At 32.1% G+C, this 16681-nt stretch overlaps 2 protein-coding genes across 2 annotated transcripts; one reads left to right on the top strand and one right to left on the bottom strand.

Annotated features, from left to right (window-relative positions):
- Positions 1-241: 241 nt before the first annotated feature.
- LOC126554237 (uncharacterized) lies at positions 242-2492 on the bottom strand. Its single transcript, XM_050209328.1, has 4 exons — positions 2318-2492; positions 1995-2218; positions 1210-1705; positions 242-1107 (listed from the first exon to the last, which is right to left on the bottom strand). The coding sequence occupies exons 1-4, from the start codon at positions 2490-2492 to the stop codon at positions 242-244; spliced, it is 1761 nt and encodes a 586-aa protein (XP_050065285.1).
- A 2163-nt stretch (positions 2493-4655) lies between these two features.
- LOC126554236 (E3 SUMO-protein ligase KIAA1586-like) lies at positions 4656-6056 on the top strand. The gene is made up of 4 exons (XM_050209327.1): positions 4656-4701; positions 4795-5115; positions 5310-5600; positions 5737-6056. Exons 1-4 carry the CDS (start codon positions 4656-4658, stop codon positions 6054-6056), a joined length of 978 nt encoding a protein of 325 aa, XP_050065284.1.
- Positions 6057-16681: the final 10625 nt, after the last annotated feature.

Raw genomic sequence — 16681 nt, 5'->3', positions numbered from 1 at the left:
TTCGCCAAACTGCTTCATTACTACTGACATAGCGGCCCATTTGGTATTGGGTAACTTCATCATTGGAATTCTCTGCACCAATTCTAATCACAGCCATATCACTCCCTTTGGTTACATATTTGCAAATGTATTTAATAGATTTCACTGAATGGCAAGATTCAACGTTGATGTGTGCTTTGAATGTCTTTGATAAAATGGGTGAATATGGAACAATCCAACGATTATCTATTTCAATATCTTGTTAATTTAATTTGACAATTGTTGATTTTCCATTGTCTGCTGTCGATCTGCGACGATACAATGGATAACCGTCATTACCAGTAATTGTTTCCGATATTAATATCCGTGGATATCGTTTTGAACATTTACCATCCATCATACACGGTGAATTTTGATTAAGAGTTCCACAGGGACCATGTATCATGTTTTTGATAACTACCTGATGCAATCCAGGATCTACTTGTACTTTAGGGATTTCAGCTGATATCACTGCATCAACTTCATTTGGCCTTATATTTTCAACCAACCAAATCAAAATGTGTGCATGTGGCAATCCTCGTTTCTGCCACTCCACAGAATACATCCAGCAGCTTGTCTCACCAAACACATTATGTTTTACGATGAAATCCATTAAAGATTTCAACTTTTGTCTAAAGACTCTGGCTGTAATATCATGACGATCAATGGGTGATTGCCCAGAGAATAACTCCTGATTGATTTCTATCCATTGCGGATTGCATGTAAATGTGATGAACAAATCTGCTGTACCATAATGACGAACATACAACATGGCATCTTGAGCATATTCGTGCATATGCCGAGGGCTTCCGATGTATGTTGCTGGAAGAATAGTCATCCGACCGACATTCTGTGCATTTCCATCAGTATTAATCGCATCTCGAAGGTGAATATACTCTTCAGATCGGAGTTTGGTTTGATTCAACCTGATGAATGTTAATCTCTCCGTTTCAATTTTAACATACATGTCAACAACATATTTGTGATATAATCGCCGACATTTCAATATGTGATTATCTTCATTTTCCCGAATCATTAGGCGGTATGAATAATAGTTCATTGAACTGACTTTTTTGTTGGTTTCAGAACCTGTAAATAGATTTTGTTTTAATAACATTCAAATATAAAATTAAAATACATAATATAATGACTGAGATATTATCGCCATAGCTAAACTAATATTTTAGTTACCTGTAATGGGATTTATCATTTTTATTGAGAAATCGTAGCCATCTTCACCTTGCCAAAATATAATGGGATATTGCAGTGCATCATATGAGCGGTGTGTTTCCTTTATACGTTGTAATTGATCATTCCGACGACGTAAAACAATATCACGGGATTCCAAGTTTTCTCCAACTACAACGATAGCAACTTCATCAATAGTTGGTGCATTAAAACGTCTTGTATGTTGACCTGCAGGTGTTTTATCAGCTCTGATTACAATTTTGTGATTATCGGATGGCATCAGATCCAGGGCAGTTTTAGACAATATAATCAATTGATTGTGTTGATGAAATAAAGTTTGTAATTGTTCTACAATAGACCTCTTTACTAAATTGTTATGTGCACAACGCAGATCAATTTCTTGTGGTGAATTGCCCATAAAATAAATTTGCAGGAATTTGTTGTCGCTATCTGACACTGGTAACAGTGAACCTGCTCTGTGATATATTTGCCCTTGTATCTGTAAATAAAAAAAAAATATTATGGTGTGGTATAAATTAATGGATTGTCGGTGATCAAACTTAAATAATATTTGATCTTAAAAAGTATATATTTAGTTTTAACTAATATCTATCAAATATAAAATATAATAAAAGTGTCACTGAAACTGAAACACCATATAATATGATGACTAAGTGATATATTTCGTAATGATTAAGAAATTGAAGATTAGTTATTAGACACATCTTAACTTTGGTGACAGAAAATTTTGTTCGCTAATAATTATGAGTAACTGCTATAATACATACCTTGAAAGTTGGCATAAAATTTTCCCGAACTACATTTGTTGCCCCAAATGAAGTCATTTGAAAGCAATTGTTATATTGTTGGATATTTGTCAAAAAGTGTATAGAATCTGTTCCTATTCCTGAAACCAATGAGTACAATGGTTCTGGTGGTGGATCCAATGGTATCAATTTCACTTTACCATTTGCGCAACACAATCCATTGGCTTCGTTTTGTATTTTAATGCCTTACAGTGTGAGCAAACCGAGTTCATAGAACCAATAACAACACTGGTAGTTACTGTAGTCAATTGACACATCGTAACTGAAAGCAGCTCGATTCAAACTTGCGCGATTATTAGTTGAATTTCGCGTTCGCGCTTCACGCGTTTGTGATATCCGAATTCTTTCACGTTCATTTCGGTCGTCACGTTCTTGAGGACTTTGGTTAGATCGGTAATTAGCTTGGTTGGTAGCATTTCGGGTTATTCTACCTAGATTGCTCCGTCGTATAGGAGGCATATCAAATATAAATTATTATGTTTTAAGGTCTTCCCAGGAATTGTTTATTATATTTTATTCAAACAATTAAATTGAATAAATATTGTCTATAATATTTCTATGGCAACACAAAAATATTATAGTTTTAATTTATTTTTATATTTTGACGGTATCGGGTTCAAATCAAAACCTTGCTATAACATTTTAAATAAATTATTTATTTTATTTAAATGGTTGCCATTGACTACCAAAAATAATTTAGTTTACTATTTGCTGGACAGATGGCGCCTCTGTAATTTCATCACCATCTCGTCATATTTCTCAAACCTGATAACTTTTTCAAATTTTTCGTCCGTAAGAACCTTCTCCTGGCAATTCCGAACAGTTGAAGAAAAAAATCAGCCAAATCGGTCCAGGGGTTGTTTAGTTATGCGAATACAAACACATTTTGCGATTCATTTTTATATATAAGATTTTGATTCTCAAAATACTTGAGCAAGCACCACTTTATAATGCGAATTTTGTAAAATGATTTCTTATTGCACACTAAATTTATGGTACGATTGTACGAATGTACCGTGTAAATTGCAAGCATTAATCTATCATTGTTCACGATTTACGTTTATCAGTCAGTGAGCTAGTCAAGTACGGTTTGAAAAAAAAAATTTAAAAAAATACAGTGGATAAAATACAATAATGTGCCATCTCGTGGTTTTTATATTGTTACCTGTTGGTAAAACAATAAAACTTGGTATAACTTTTATGTTAGTCTATTGATTTGATTTTGAGATTTACGGTGGAAATTGACTTATTTCGCTAATTCATTTTTATGTTGTTATGGTTTTGACAAAATATAACAACAGGTCTACAACTATTATATTCAATTTTAACCAATAGCGACCTTACAATAAACAAAAATATAGTTTATTTTTTTGCTGGACATTGAAACGTCATTGTTGTTGTTTTATTACATCTAGATTCTGTACCTCCTTTTTTTGGTGGATTTTACTAAAATTTTATTACATACAGGGCTATATTTACACACGGACAAAATAAACATTTGTCCTGGGCCCACGTGGCCAAGGGGCCCACTCGCCCACTGGTGACTAACTTTGTAATATATTATTTTGTCGAAATGAAATTTTTTTTTTTATTGTTTTTGTCTAAGACATAATAACAAGGCAAATGACATAATAAAATATATACATAAAACAAAAATACAATGATAGTTTATACAATAGTGCAAGAATTAAGAAACCAGTAGTTTGTACTTTTAGCTATAGGCTATAAGCTTAGAAATATTCGTATGGTATTATTTATAAGCTGAATAATAATACAACCTTTTTCCCGTAATATGATAACTATAGTCACAACATATTATATTGTTTTGTGTAAAAATAATAATAAATACACAGCTCGCATTATAGCCATGCGCGATAACGCCGATAACATTGTACATAATATATACAGTGCTCGAAATGGACCGGAACGCACCGGAACGCAGTTCCGGTTCACGACAAAAAAATTTTTAGCGTTCCAGTTCGTAAAAAAAATACGTTTATCGTTCCTGTTCAAACCAATTTTTACTGTACCTACCACATTTTTGTAAAATTTAAACATTTTGCAGAATTGTGCATAGTAAAATATTTAATAAGCGACAAACGACTGCGACGCATTAGTAAATTTATTGCTTATCTTTAGATAATCGTCGTCTGCCGATAGTGTAGTTACTAGTTTGTCTATATTCACACGATACGTACCTATGTGTATTTTTAACGTGCGATAAGAAATACTATGGAACGGTGCATAAGACGTTTTGACATCCCCACGTGCCTGCAGTTTTGTACATACGTTCCCGCAAGTTAGCCGGAAATTCTTTATCAATCATAAAAGTTTTGATTTTTCTGAGTGGCAGCAAACTATGTGTTCATATTGATACCTACTCGTATGTTTTGATTAGCGCTTAGTATCGTTTAAACTGCAGTAATGCATGTATTATATTTTGCCGATCATTAATTACATTAGTTTATAGCGTGTATTATTCCGTGCGAAAAATATGAGTTCTTCTTTACTAAATTGGGTAAATAAACGTTCTAAGTCCATGATGAATGTAATAATTCGTCAAATAAAAAACTGTGCGTTGAAAGTGAACATATATTATCTAATAAAGAATCAAATAAAAATATGGAACTTCAAGAAACTAGTGACTTGCCCGAATGTTGGAATAAAGGTCAGTACGAAAATTTCAAGACTGTAAATGAGTGGCTAGTAGTTAAAAATAAAGCATTAGGTTGTTTAATTTGTAAAAATATAACAAATTTAGGATTATCTGTTGTTGATAAAACTCTTCGCTTTTCCAAACCTTGGCAAGACTGTTCTATAATTTCGAATGGAAATTCAAAAGAAACTCAAATGTCTAGTTTGAGAAAAAAAATTTTTGAACACAAAAAATCTGACGCCCATCTTAGAGCAGTAGAATTACATAAACAATCAAACGAAAAACAAATAGAAAAAAGTTTCGAAAATGCATTTAAATCAAAGTTCTCTACTACTGAAAAAGTTTTTAGAACTGTTTATAAAATTGTAAAAACTCAAAGGCCTTTTGTTGATTTACCAAATGAAATAGATTTACAAGTATTAAATGGTATAAATATGGGAAACATTTTACATACCGATAAAACGTGTGCGGATATAGCACTCCACATTGCATCAGAGATGAAAAAAATTATTTGCCAAAATATAATTTTAACTAAACAAAAATATCTATTTTAATCGACGAATCAACTACTCTTAGTAAATTAACAACATTAGTAGTTGTTGTTCGTGCATTTATTGAAGATTTTCCCGGTGAACCTTATACTATTAATCTTGACTTAATTGAACTCCCTAATACCTCTGCTGAAACTATTACTAAATCATTACTTGATTGTTTGGGTGGATACGGATTTGATCAAATTTTTTTAAATGAATGTTTTATTGCGTTTGCATGTGACGGAGCTTCTGTTATGATCGGAAAAGATTCGGGAGTAGCCACGCGACTTAAAATTCAATTTCCTAAATTAATTATTTGGCATTGTTCAAATCACCGTTTGGAACTGGCAGTAGGTGATGTTGTTGCCGAAGTTTGTGGTATAAACCATTTTAAAATATTTATGGATAAACTTTATACTTTATTCCACCAGTCACCTAAAAACAAAACGAGTTAAAAAAATCTGCTAGTTCATTAGAAGTACAAATTTTGAAAATTGGTGTAGAATTTTGTCAGTTCGATGGGTAGCATCAAGCAAACGCACAGTTAATGCAGTCATAAATAATTTTTCTGCTTTGTGTGAACATTTCAACTTGGCTTCAACAGACTCTACCAGAGACTCTAAAGAAAGAAGTAAATACTGTGGATTGTTTAAAATGATAACAAGTATAGAATTTGTTAGTAATTTAAATACCATGTCTGATGCTTTAGACGAATTAGGAGATTTATCAGAATATTTACAAAAACGTAGTATTACATTAGTAGACGCTGATAAATCTATAAGAACAACAATACGTGTATTAGATTCTATGGTAACGATCCGGGTCCAAAATTAACTGACGCATTAAAAGAAATAAAGAACAAAATGTCGTATAAAAATGTACATTACACAGTGGCAATGTCCTAAAATAAATTCTGCACAATTTTACAAGCCTAGCTAATAATTTAAAATCTCGAATGATGACTACCAGTTCATCAAATGTCAGTCGTAATGAAAAAACTCGCCAAGACAATGAAAAAAACGTTTAAAAACTTACTTGATAATATTGAAAAATTGAATCCAAAAAAGTCGGCAAGTGGGTACCGTTCTGCTGTACATTAGGGGGTGGGGTTGACCTCGGACTAGGGTAGGTTAAATTTGAATGCAATGATAGGTATCATTGTATACGAAAAACGATTCTGAACGAAGATGATTTGTCAGTCTAGAATATATTATATTTAAATATTGTCATATATTTTATTTTTCAATTAGGACGCATTTGCATTTGGCATGGTTAATCAATTTTTCCAAAAACATTGCATGTAGGTAGTTATCATAATTCACATAGATAATATCTATGATAATTCATAATACCTATAAGACCGTGTCATAGATATACCTGGTATACCATATAATCACATATAATATTGTACACAGCCAAGGTTTATAGATTATAATCTATAAACCTTGCAGCTGCTGGTATAGATAATAAACTTTATCTATATCTGTGATATTTTATGTTTTGTTTATATTCCGTATATTGACATTGTTGGTTGAATACGGTTTTTAAAATTGTAATTCTATTATGAATTAACCATATTGTATTAATTGTAATCGTTTTAAATTAATATGATTCTACGTCGTGTTGATTCCTTGTGTAACAATTACATATTAATATCAAGACGAGCTATTTCCTAAAGATTTCATTAATGTAAGTTTAATAAGTACCTATCACATTAAATTACATATTTACTTATAATCATGTATTTTGTTTATTGTTTAGATATTACTAATGGCTGATCTGTATCATCAAATGTGCATATTATTATAGTGTAACCAAGCTCAGCTGATGTTATACTCAGTGAACTGTAGTACAAATTGTTATTTGCCTCTCAACTGGTAGACTTTAGTATAGAGGTATTGCAAATAAATTTGACTAGATTACTATGGACTATTCACAATATTAATAATTCAAATTAAATCATTTAATAAAGAATTTTTTTTATATTTTATTATATTTCATAAAATTAACAGTGGATTAATACATTTGTTTAATTTTAAGTTCAATAGATACAGAATTGTGTAAAAGTTTCGTATCACACAGCACATTGTGTAATGATAAATTCTTTATAAGATTCATAGTTCTTAGTACATCAACAATATCAACTAATAAAAATGTTTGAACTGTTAAACCGAATGAAGGCCATTGAAAGATTCATGTACTTTTAACCGTTAAATTGATTAAATATTTTGAATCTGTAAAAAATAACAAATTTAATGTAATGAATTAGTATTAACATATATAATAAGTAGCTTTTTAAATATTTACTTTTTACCTTTAATGTATTATATGTATTATAATATATTCAATAAATTGTTAGTATTCGAGTTGTATCATAGTGAAATGTACAATGTAAAATAATATGAAGTATTATGAATAAATAAATTTAAATAAAATCTGATTATTTATTTTTAGTCACTGTATATTATAATATTTACTTGGCACAAAATTACAAAATATCATGTCCTAAACAATTTAAATTATGTATGGAAAATAACATCTTATTATACAGGCTTAAGTCATCTAAATACTTAACAGTGGAAGATAGGATTTGCTGTAGAACTGATATTCTATAAGTTATTAAAATATGTTATGATCCTAGGCGAATACATAATAAATGTTGATAATCTTAAGACCGCACACTTAAAATTGTAGTTTGTATTTGGAGGATTGAATACAAACATACATAGTATAAGGTATTAAGGTCAGAAGTGAGGATAATAATATAGTTCAATATTTTAAATAAAAATAAAATCTAGGTTTCTGCTTATGTTAAAAAATAACAATTATTATAAGGTTAGTGCCCTCACACTTTTTATCCAGGCTTGGGACTGGCAACTTATACATATTATTATGTACCTAAGTGAATAGTTGGCGGTTTACACGTTCCTTTTTTAATCCAATAACAGTCAGATTGTATACAGGTTAAGTTTATAATTTATTTTTAGCTGTGTTATGTTTTTTTACCAATTGGAGAATATTTTTACAATCTTTTTAGAATGATAACATATACATCCTTGCTGTTGTTTGGCCATCTTTTTTCTGCAACTGTTGTGTCATTAGCGCAAATCCAATTGGAAGTTCCTTGTCTCAGGTATGCAATGTAATGGCCAGAGCTCGTGTTTTCTCCCATATGTAATATTGCAGCTTGAGTTTTGTATTGTGCTCCAGCAATTTCCAAAATAGAGGTGGGTACGCCACTAAGTTTTAGATCTGTTATCTTTTTGGGAACAAATTGACCATTTACAAATGTTGGAATAAATAGTTTTAGTTGAATTACTATATACTCATTTGCCTCTATTATCTGATGTTTATCTTCAGAACCTCCGATGTTATTACAATTATTGCATTTGTAGTCATTTAATGTATTCCAAACATTTTGATTTGTTGAAAATAATGTTTGCAAAGTTTGTGATCTGTGCTGTGGAATCTCAAAATGTATAATCAAACTTGTAGGTGCATGGTTGGCCGTTGTATGATTACAAGTATTGCAACGAATGGTATACAATTCTCGAAATCCAAATAAAGATTCAAATGTAGGTCTACTACGGTCCATAAGTGCTTCTAAAAATTCTATACAATCTTGTTGCTGTTGCAGAGTATATAATATTGTCTCGTTGTCCAAATATTCTCTGATTGTTCGAGTATCACATGACCCACTGTTACTTGTATATTCGTGTAAGCTATGTTGAAGTGTTGGTCCGAGTTGATTATTGCGAATTTCATTTACAAGAGATTGGCAATTAAAAAGAACCTGTATGACAGAATTAGCATAACATGATACACCATCAATGTTAGTAAAGCCACAAAATATACTACTTGATGTTATGTCAACTTTATTCTTAATACTTGATATTTTTATTGTTTTTGGATTTTTTGACATAGTTGCATTATCACTTATTGTTTCTAATAATGAATCTGACCTTATGTTGCAATTTTCTGGAACTTTGAGAGTATTACTATTGACCTGAATAAATTGAATATCATTAATTACGGTATTATAATCAACTATTTTGGTTGATTTAGTTTTAGTTTCTGGAACCAAAATAGTGTCACTATCAACCTGTATAAACTCAATATCGTCCAACTTATTATTATTATTCAGGACCTTAGTTGATTTAATCGATTTTTTGGATTTTTCTACAGGAAATCCATCGATTACAGGAACGTTTGGTTTAATAAAATGTTTTTGACTTCTTCTTGTACAATTGGTCATCAACAGTCTCAGAATATTTTTCTATTTCTTTGAAAGTATCTATGTCCATAACCAGAATAGGTCTGTGATCACTTATGAGGGACTCGTACACCAAAGCTGCAATGTCAACATTTGTAATGACATTGTCAATGGTTGTTCCGTGATCTGTAGTAATACCGTCAACCAATATTTTGTAATTGAAATGTTTTAATATTTGAACTAGTTGTTTTGGCGGTTTGTTGAAGTTTACATTGAAATCACCAATAAAGATAACATTGTTTTTGGTGGAAGCTACCGTTTCAATGAAATCACAAAGCTTCTGTACAGGAAAATTTGGCGATGAATATATCCCAATATAGGTAATATTTTCAATGATGACTTCAATTGCTTCTAAGTGTGTCTTTTTCTTTTGATCTTGAAGCAATGTTGTGCTGCAGATTATTTCTTTATGATTAATGGATTCTCCAACAAAACAAATTGAACCACTTTTACCATTTGCATGTATACTGTCTATTCTACAGCATTCAGTATGGTTCTTAATGGTATATGTGTCAGATGATTTTGAACCAGTTTCTTGGAAGAACATTATTTTAGATTGTAAAAGAACGATATCCGCATTAATGTGAGCTTCATATTTTTTTAAAGACCTATATTGTGTGACATGCAGGAGAGTGGCATGTTGTGTGTCATAATTCTAGAAAAGCGCGGAAAAAGAGCACAACTTGGTGTCCTGAGTCTGCACATTTCATGTTCAACTTTTGCAGAAGGTTTTGGTGGCTTTGCAGGAAAGTAATCTATACGCAAACCTTGAGCAGAAGTTGCTCGACTACATCCTACATATAACATATTGCACTTCAAGAATTTTTGGGGTATATGAAATGCTACAGATTGATATGTGGCACCTTGACTTTTGTGTACCGTCAATGCCAAAGCTTCCACTAAGGGCAATTGCATTCTAGTTACTTTATGGTGTTCTGCATTACCGAGTTGAAATTCTAATTTTATAATTTCAATTGGTGTCCACTTGCACATATCATCTGTGTGTTCGCCTTCGGGTTTTAGTTTGTTTTTTATCTTCTGTCTGGTTAGTGACCCCACATCTGACTCATCAAACTTGATCCAAACTCTTTTTGCAACTTCTTTACCTCCTGCAGTCTGTCCTTTGTTTATTTGCATGAGTTCTCCGATTGCACCGTTCACTATGCCGTCTTCGGTTGAAATGTTTGCTATCACCATGTATTTAGCTGTTTCTTTTAAAACTAACCTTAAAGCTAAACCCATAGTCTTTTGTCGTGGCAGTTTCTTGGCAGATTCAATATCTGATCGTTTTGCAGACGTATCAATGGCTTCGGATATGAAACTAACTTGATTCATAGAGTTAAGCACTCTCCTGTTCATTTCGTCGACTTCGTTATTAGTAGCCCAAAGATGCATTACTTGTGGTTGAAAAGTAATGTCTAGGTGGGTTATAAGATTTTGAAAATATTTTACATCAGCTTCCTCCAACTGTCCTCTGGCCAACTTTGTTAACATCATTGCAAATTGTTTGTCATCTTTTTGGCGCATTATTTCAGTCAATTCATAAAACTTGAATGTTTCCCAAATAGATTTAATCGATACATTTCTACAGCACTTGGAAATTTAGACAATATTTCTTCAAAACTATCGTACAATGGTGTTGCTAATACCGGTGCTAATTGAAAGAAATCGCCAAACACTATTACATTTATGTCCCCAAATGGTTTATTTATTCTTAATATAGACCTCAATCGTTGATCAATGTATCCCAGTGTTTTTATGCCAACCATAGAAATTTCATCAATTATCAAAAGTTTTACATTGGCAAACTGACAACGTAGTGTATTTGAAATATCTGAACTTAACTTTGGTAACAATCCGGCAAATTGATTCAATGGTAATTTGAATGCGGAATGAAGTGTTAATCCTTTTATTCCATATGCAGCTTTACCTGTTGGTGCTGTCAGCAATACGGGAGGAAGTGACAGATCATCTATATCTGGTCTAAGATTTGCTATCCGAATTACAGATTGTGCTAATGCACGTATAAGCATTGACTTTCCAGCTCCCGCTGGTCCAGTGACAAATACCTTCATCGCAGGATGATCTTTTCCCCACAATTGACTTCTTATGACATTAGTTGTATGATATAAGAGTTGGCGTTGACCGTCGTTTAGACATCCGATTAAGTCTTTAAACTGTTCATTGTCTATCAAGTGCACTATTATCTTACCATCATCTTTAGGTGAATCTACATCTGATGTATTGGTATTTTCAACATAATCTCCAACATCGTTTATTAGTACATCGTCTGGTACCCAATCTTCATCGTCTACAAGCTGATTATTGTTTCGGCCTTGTTCTCCTTCTATTTGGATTTCATTATCGTCTAATTGGGTTTCTTCTACTTTATTAAACTGTTGGTACAACTTTTTTATTTGATCAATGTTTGTTTCATACACTTGTTTACAGTTAATATCTAACAAATCAATTTTTTCATCGCGCCATGGTAAAAATAACATGATATTTTCTCTGTAAAAGTCTTGTTCACTTTTATCCACATTAAACCTAACATACCGTATGATTTTTCTGATTTTACGTTTATGTATATACTTGTTTGGTTTTCCGATTAGAGTGGAGTCAATCGGATAAGTGGTATCAGGTTCATTATCAGTGTTAGAATCAGAACTGTTGTTAGCCGGTTTTTTTTTTACCGCGGACTTCATAATTGGAGCCAAATTCTGCTAAAGTTACATCTTCAAGACTGTGTGGTCTACATGAATAGTATTCATTGAGACCATAAAAAAAATGTCATCAGATTTTGGATCCATTTCTCCTCTAACTGCCATTGGTTTCAACATTCGAGTTCTTTTATCAGGATGGCTAGTGTTTATAAATATATACCCAGTTGAAGTATTGCATTGCTTCATACCTAAGCAAGTGTACACTGCTTCCTGTGCAGAGATTTCTTGACTCCCTGAAAAAGTTGACGCTATTTTTTTCAGTTGTTCTTTAACCGATAAATCAGTAGAAGACTTAAGATTTTCGACAATGTCTCTCATTAGTTTTGATATTCCACGTTGGCTTTTTCCAATATACTCGATTACATATCTAACACAAGAATAAACGTCCAATATGAACTGTATATCCATGTTAGATTGCCATAACGGAAATAATTTTTCATTGAATCCAGAAACCATTCGTTGTTTTATTGTACGTTTTAGAAAAACTGTTGGCCGTCTGATAACAGTTCGAATAATGGATTTATATTCATTAACATCTTTAATTGACAATTTTGTAAAATGTCTTCTAATGTTGGATCTGAAGATGAATCACTGTCCTTGAAGTCCCTGAGGTATTGCAGAAGTTTTTCATATTGTAGTATACGAATTTTTCTTGTGATCGGATTACTTATGTCTTCTGTTAGCGGAGTCAATATACAGGTTTCATTCATTGGCGGATATGGTATGTTGAAGCGACACTTTTTCATTTGTTTGTCTTTGTCAGTTCTGTAACAAGTGTGTGTATGGCTATGAGTATTTTTATGCAAATACTCATGGGCCGGACTGCCATCGTCTACCATACACGTAATGTATTTGTTGATAAGTGTTACACATGCACCAAAAGTTTCTGGTTTGGCTGGATCGAAAACAGGTGCATTGTCTAACCACAATAGCATGTGTACATGTGGACTGCCCCTATGTTGATATTCGACACGATAAAAGAAATGTTTCACACTGTGTTCTTTGAAAATAACATTTTTGGACTTGATCAATTTAAAAAGTGCTCTAAACCTATGATCAAAATAAGTAGCACAAACAACTGGGTCTTGTCGAATTAAATCTGATTTTTGTGCATAAGTTAGGACAGTATCATCAGACAACGTTTTGGAGTAACGCAGTTTATACAAAATCTTTAACAGATCAGTCCAAGTTGATTCACTAGGGCTAAATGTTAAGAATAATGTCGGTTGACCTTCTTGACGCACCATGGCAAAAACATTTTTTCTCATCGCTGCAAGATATGAAGGTGAATTTTGTACGTTGTGTAACATTCGGTATCCTTGATCGTTATCTATCATTTTGTTTAGAACAGCTGGATTTGCTACGTCATTCGCAGTTGTGTTTCCTTTTTTGTTTTTTCGTAAAACAATTTGCACATTGCTTGCAATGAGTTTTTGAACTAATACTTTGCATTTAAAAAACAAGTTAGATGAGTCCGATGCAAACCTTCGATCTACATTCAGCAGTTCAGACCTTACTACTTTTGAGTAATTTTTTAAAGGTGATTTATTTGTACGTGGATGCCCACCAAATAAATCAGGAAAAGCTTTTTCCTCTGCATGGTCATCAATAAGAATAGATAACGGTTTCATGCCTTCGCCTGGTGCAAAAGAAACAAAATCACAGTTTTCAATCATTGTGTCCATTGATCCCGGATTGATTGGTTCAATATTTGTGTCTTCATCGTCTGTTTCTTCACTTTCGTGATCCGAGCTGTTTTCTAAACTTTTTGTTGTTTCTGACACATGCGCCAGCCAATTTTTGTCTATTTCAGCATCTTTATATAGAGGTTTTTTAATCAAATCATTCAATGCTAATACTACTAATGATGGTCTGACATTTTGATAAAGATAATGCTGTTTAAAGCACGATTTTCTTTTTAATTTTACCTTCATCATCTTAACTGCAGCAGCTAAATTTTCAGCACGCCTTGGCAAAATAGATGTAGTCTTAGTCAGATCTATTGGAACATTGATAACGTTACCTTTAATTTTCAGCTGTCCATCACTGCGAAGACATTTGAATATTTTCATAAAGGGTAATCTAAGGGAAACCATTTGCTTTTCTATTTGATTTAATTGCGTAACTGAAGACGGAACACTGTTTAACTCATAACCATTTCCTATGTACAACGGAGGAACTTTGGATTTTTTTATATGTGGAAGACAACTGGAACATATCGTCACAGTATTCTTGGCATCACTTGGAATTGACATCCCCAATCGACTGAAGATATCAGAGTTGCATTTATTGACACTGGATGGGAAACGTAATCTATGACACGAATAACATTTTTCTGATAAACCTTGAGACCTTTTCAAAATATATTCAGATATCAAAACATCTTCCTTCTGCCTAGTTTCATTTAATTTTTGCCGTTCTCTTTTTTTATAAGATATTGAATTTGGTGTTTTCTTTTTAGTAGATACATTTTGACATAGGCTACTATCTGATGGTAATCTTCGCTTTCTCATGTTTCGAACATTTTGAATTTGATATGTTTTTTTGAAAACTGGATTTTCCATTCGTTTCAATCTGTTCTTCACACTGGCAACCTTGTTTGCATTTTTTATAACTGGATCTTGCAATCGTTTCAACATGCTCTTACGACTGGCGATCTGGTTTGCTTTTTTAACAACCGGATCTTGCAGTCGTTTCAACATGCTCTTACGACTGGCGATCTGGTTTGCTTTTTTAACACCGGATCTTGCAGTCGTTTCAACACATGCTCTTACGACTGGCGATCTGGTTTGCTTTTTTAACATCCGGATCTTGCAGTCGTTTCACAACATGCTCTTACGACTGGCGATCTGGTTGGCTTTTTTAACATCCGGATCTTGCAGTCGTTTCAACATGCTCTTACGACTGGCGATCTGGTTGGCTTTTTTAACATCCGGATCTTGCAGTCGTTTCAACATGCTCTTACGACTGGCGATCTGGTTGGCTTTTTTAACATCCGGATCTTGCAGTCGTTTCAACATGCTCTTACGACTGGCGATCTGGTTGGCTTTTTTAACAACCGGATCTTGCAGTCGTTTCAACATGCTCTTACGACTGGCGATCTGGTTGGCTTTTTTAACATCCGGATCTTGCAGTCGTTTCAACATGCTCTTACGGCTGGCGATCTGATTAGCTTTCTTTAAAACTGGGTCTTTCAATCGTTTTATTGTACTTTTTAAATTTAACAATTTTCTTTGATTTGTAGCAACAATATCATCAGACGCACGGCTTAATTGTTTTCTCAATTTATCCTTTTCAAGTTCTTGCAAATGAAGAACAATGTTTTCGCGTGATATTTTTATTGCTTCTTTTTTATTTTGTGTACGTTTACTCGGACGTCCCATTTTATGAAAAAAAATATATATATATATATAAGACAAAATAAATAAATAAAAATAAACTTACAGCTAAAAAAAACCTTAATACTAAAAGTTAAAAAAAAAAAAAAAAAAACAACAACAACTGCTACCTCTGTCAAACAAAAAAAATACAAAATTAGCTGATAATTAGAGTATATAATATTATAAAATAATTAACTTGAAAATTACCTTAACACAAGTCACAATCACAGAAATCCAATAAATGAATCGAGAAAAAACGAAAATGATCTAAAACAAAATTATGAATGTTACCAAAAAGAAATATATAATAAAAACACCTGAATTTTATTAGCACCGCTATTATATATATAATATAATTATAATTATAATTATTATTATTATTATTATAATTATTTTTATAATATATTATAATATTATTATATGATAGAGTGTAAGGACACAACCTTAACATATTTGACATTTACATTTAATATACAAATACATAATAGATTCCTAATTTATTCATTTTCCTTTATTAAATAAAGTAGTTATTTTTTTAAGAGGATGCTACCCGTGCATTTGTTGTCTCCGTCATACACACACCCGACATACCAAAATTTCGTTCACTAGTTTCAATAGTGGGCTGTTAATTTTGATATTGGAGTAAATTGACCAATTATACAATTTTTATATAATAACATCATCTGTGTTTAAGCGTTGGCTTCTATTCTATAGTTTAATTTTCAAGCGGGATATGAGCATTTTTAATTTGTGATATTTCACTGCATACTTGCTCATAGTATGCTTGAAAAAATTGAAAAATCGCCAAAAGCACAGATCATGTTCTTACCTAAAAGTTTGATAATAGGTCAATTTAATCTAATATCAAAACTAACAGCACACTATTGAAACTAGTGAACGAAATTTTGCTATATCGGGTGTGTGTAAGACGGAGATAACAAATGCATGGGTAGCGTCCTCTTAATAAATAATAAATATATCTAATATTTTAAAAATTAGGTACAATTAAAATATTAAATAATATCTACTCATAGTATCTAATAAGTAAATATGTAAAAAGGAACATAGAAAAATAAACTTTAA

The sequence above is a fragment of the Aphis gossypii genome, unplaced genomic scaffold (assembly GCF_020184175.1).
Source record: "Aphis gossypii isolate Hap1 unplaced genomic scaffold, ASM2018417v2 Contig00453, whole genome shotgun sequence".
Classification (NCBI taxonomy): Eukaryota; Metazoa; Arthropoda; class Insecta; order Hemiptera; family Aphididae; genus Aphis; species Aphis gossypii.
The sequence above is the reverse complement of the archived record's forward strand: the minus strand, read 5'-3'. Positions and strand labels throughout refer to the sequence as shown.